Below are 4,315 nucleotides of genomic sequence, written 5' to 3'. Positions count from 1 at the left end.
AACAATATGAATGTATACCAACCTCATGGAGGTTCAAGTGTAACATATTTCAAAACGTTTATTGTTTAAACTGTGTAATGCATTTTTAGAAGATAGATATTTTGTAAAATTGTAATATATATGGCATGTTTATTATTATATTATTTGGTATACATCATCAAAGTTCACTTAGTGCAATAAATGTAATTTGAATCGAAACGTTATAAGAACGTATTGTGTTCGCTGTGCATCTATATTTTAATTACTCATGTGTCTCACTGTTCCCTGGTCTTCATCATATTTGCTCATAGGGCAAATTTGCGATGATTATCTTCTTGCGAATTATCGCAGATAACTGATACCCCTTTTACACTGTTTTAAAATTATACGCAGCAGTCTTGATATCAAGTCTATACTGGAGCGCAGGTGGTTTAAATGTGTCTAGGCCTAGCCCGTTGCTAGCAAACTTTAGGCCTACCTGACCAAAGCTGCGATAGGCGCCAGGTAATGCCAAACTCCGGAATTGAATTCGGTGTTGTTTACATTGGCGATTCCGGAATGCACTCGGACGTAACAACTGTTAATGTAAAAACGACGCATAACGTAAAAAAAAAATGGTTAACGCATAATGTAAAAAGGCTTGACGCATAATGTAAAAAATTTTGCTAACGCATAATATAAAAACTTTTGACGCATAATGTAAAAACATGTCTAACATATAATGTAAAAATCTATCAACGCATAATGTAAAAACTTGGCATTTTACGATAAAATGTATGATTTAATTTTCTTTCCAAATACTTAGTTTTAACAAACAAAACTTTTGGTTTTTCCCCCAAAAAGAAAAAAAAACTTGGGTCTTTTTATCCATAAAATGAAAACAAGTTTCTATTTTGAACCTTGTCCAAAGGCCACACATCGTCACACACTCCCAGCATGGGGTCGAGGAAAAAGTTTGCATCCTGTTTTTTATTTTGTTTGTTTGTTTGTTTTTTTTTTCGTTCCTGAAAAAAAGTAAGGTAATTCACATGGATACAGGGTACAAAAGCGCAAGTTTTGAATAAAGACAAACTATGTTTTTTGTTTTAAGTTTGATATGTTATACAAAAAGGAGATTAAAAAAAAAAGATTAAACAAAAAAAAACAAAAAAAAAATTTATCTGGGAAAACTCGTTTTTTTTTGTTAAAAACTGAAAAAAAAAAACAAAAAAAAAAAAAACACTTTTTTTTTTTTTTTTCTGAAAACAATAGAAAACATACCCAAAAGCACAGATATGAGTATGAGTATATTAGCTACACAATAAAAAATCAGAGCAGTTTCATATTTCTCATAGGTTTGACCTTGACATTCACCTTTGTATAATCTGAACGGGTATCCCCAACCACCTAGGCGTATGTGCAGGTTCTTTTTACACACATTGAGACATTTGAAAATATAAAAATTGACATATCAAAATATCACGGTGTCAGGGTGTATTAACAAAGCATACAGTGAAGGAGTAGATGTGCTTGTATCCAGAACATGCTTCTGGATGCAGGTTTAGAAAAATTATTTCAGAGCAAGTTATTCGCTGCAGATCAACGATGGTCAACATAACTATCAGCTAAATAGCCTCATCTCTAGCAAAAACAAGATCTGAGATCTAAGGCGAAGATCTAACCCCACTACGTGGTGGCCCAGAAAAGTGTCCATACAACAATAGAAGTTCTGTTGTCTAGCTATTTTTAAAGGGACTTCTTCTGGTTCACGCTCTGGAAAGATCTCTATAAATCAGTCTGATTTTTTTCCGACACTTTTAAGAACCGCCGTGCTTACATGATCTACGCGTACCTTAATTTCTCTGGAATTTGCCTTTAAATCATCTATGTGGGCTACACACTTACTTCTTGCAAATATACTGTGTCGTTCTTTCTGATAAATCTCCAGTGCTACCCGTAAAACTTTGAAATCGGAGAATTTGCCAACGGGTTTCAAATGAAACAATTCGATTGGTAGCTTGAATAGGTTTTAACAGGATTAAACAGGTAAAATAGGAATGATTACATACACAAAAGTACCATTTTATTTTGTTTCTTTTAATGTACCTGAGTGTCGTGATTTACAACTGGCAAATTTTGCATTATTTTCTAACAGTTTGCATGCTAAAATTGATTTTTTTTTACTGTAATATAACCTCGTCAGCAGCCTCCATATTATGTCAATTAACAAGTTGTAACAGGTACTTGTTTCTAGCCAGTTACATAACAGGTAATGAATAACTAAAAAAAAATCAACAGTTTTCAACAGGTAAAGATTTGACTAATCAGAACGCAGTATCAACAGGTTTCCCTGACGATTGCCTGAAGAAAACTCTAATGCGCCATTTTAGAACGTTATTTTGTAGAAACATATGTACGTACTTTAATCCTAATTTCACAACATCACAATGTTTGAACATTCTTACAACGGTGTGTGAACGTTAATTTGTGACATACTTAACCACAACGTTGGCGAACGTTATAACAACGTTTGTGTTTGTTTGCTGGGCTTGAGGTGTTTCTGCATCACTCTTTTTTGCTCATAAAAAGTATAGTATTTTATCCGATTTGTGCGTTAACTTCTAAAACTACATAAATAAAATAATTAGCCAGGCCTTTCTAGACATTTTTGGAACCAATATTGATCTGTTTTTTCCCCCCGTTATTTATACACAGCAATTATTGTTTATTTTTTGGGGTGGGGGGAATTTTGTGGAATTTTGAAGAGAAATAAGTATGACCCACATCATCTATCCGTATGTCTAATATTCTCCTTTGTTTTTTCCACGTTACAAACGGTCTTCCATAATATTGAAACCTGCGTTTATTTTAATGTGACCTTAGTTTAAACTAGGTTTACATGTCGCTATCTTGGTTTTATACATCGATCATTATGACTTAAGTGTTTCTATCGTTTCCATCGTGCTTTTCCCCAATGAATTATTTAGCTAGAGTCAATGGGCGTGGAGGTACATTTAGTAGGCCTAATTGTTTACAATTTGTCCATAAGAAGAAGCTCTGAGATAAAACCGAGAGGCAGGAAGGTATCATTGATTAGTAGGTTAAATTAACAGGCGTGAGGAAGGGAGAAGAGTTATTTTATGCGTTGATAGGTTTTTACATTATGCGTTAGCTATTTTTTTTTTACATTATGCGTTGATTTTTACATTTGGCCTATGCGTTATTTTTTTTACATTAAGCGTCAAACCTTTTAACATTTATGCGTTAACCATTTTTTTTACATTATACGTCGTTTGTACATTATCGGTTGTTACACCTAGGTTGTCCAACGCTGAATGCGTCCCGCACATTGAACCCGGGATGTTCAGCAACCCGGGTTGTATTTTTTGACGTTACCAACCACAACTCGGAAGTTTCTAGCCCGGGTATTGCAAAATTCGGGTTGTGTCCGGAATGTTGCATGCAGTGTAAAAATGGTATGAAATTTTCCAACATAAGAAGTTTTTTTTCTCCTGCCAGTAGACTCCCTAGCAATTGGTTATCTATATTTGATAATTCAGAATTAGGCAAAACCGGTGATCTCGAAAAAATTCAAGGATTCGAAACCTGTCTAAAAAATCTGAAAGATTACCACCCGAAGTGAATATCAATCCATATTTCACATCAATTAAGGGGGAAAGGCCTAACTTTTACCGTCGTTTTTGACTACCACATAGGTTGATGTACGAAATGTAGGCCTACTTCAGCATTCGCTAGCAGTATCTTTTAAAATGCACAAAATAGAAATAATATAACAATTATAGAAGAAACGCCATATTCTTAAAGAAAATAAAGTACTTATAAATTAAAAGCTGCCTTAATGTCGGAAGGGGTGATATTAGCGGGATCAAGGACCAGGTCGTAAGAAATACTAAGATCAAATGTCAAGAAAGATGAAAAAAGGTACGAGCAGAGAAAGGAAGAAAAAATGACGATAATGAAGCAAGGAAGTAATGCAGTAGCGACGCTGGGGCAGACAATTGTGTAATGGGTGATCTGGGTTCTGGATAATTTTTGAAGGAAATCGGAATGATTAAGAATTTCTGACTAGATTCAAAGGGAATTAGGCCTATCTTGAATCTAGAGAGGAAAATGTAGTTAGGGCCTTTTGGAAGAAGCAGATGTATCGCGAATTTTTGCAAATAGGGTTTTAATATACGTTTGTATTAGGTCTTGTATTAAGATTCCTGCGGTGTGACGTTACTATTGAATAACTAGATTCAAAACCTTTGACCTTCTTAATGTGCAACGGTGTAACTTGAGTTCTGCTTGAATTACTGCTTTATGTGCTGGAAATATTCTGTTCAAAGTTCATAGT

General features: G+C 34.4%; 1 protein-coding gene across 1 annotated transcript in view; it reads left to right on the top strand.

Annotated features, from left to right (window-relative positions):
• LOC117111384 overlaps window positions 1-4,315 on the top strand; it is a gene marked incomplete at its 3' end in the record, with an annotated part of 23,233 nt that overhangs the window by 14,511 nt on the left and 4,407 nt on the right. The window contains exon 10 of the mRNA XM_033254296.1: window positions 373-399. Coding sequence (XP_033110187.1) covers window positions 373-399 — 27 coding nt within the window. The remainder of the gene's footprint in view (window positions 1-372; window positions 400-4,315) is intronic.

This window comes from Anneissia japonica, unplaced genomic scaffold (assembly GCF_011630105.1).
Source record: "Anneissia japonica isolate Jap-2015-1 unplaced genomic scaffold, ASM1163010v1 scaffold288169_len85590_cov117, whole genome shotgun sequence".
Lineage (NCBI taxonomy): Eukaryota > Metazoa > Echinodermata > Crinoidea > Comatulida > Comatulidae > Anneissia > Anneissia japonica.
The sequence above is the reverse complement of the archived record's forward strand: the minus strand, read 5'-3'. Positions and strand labels throughout refer to the sequence as shown.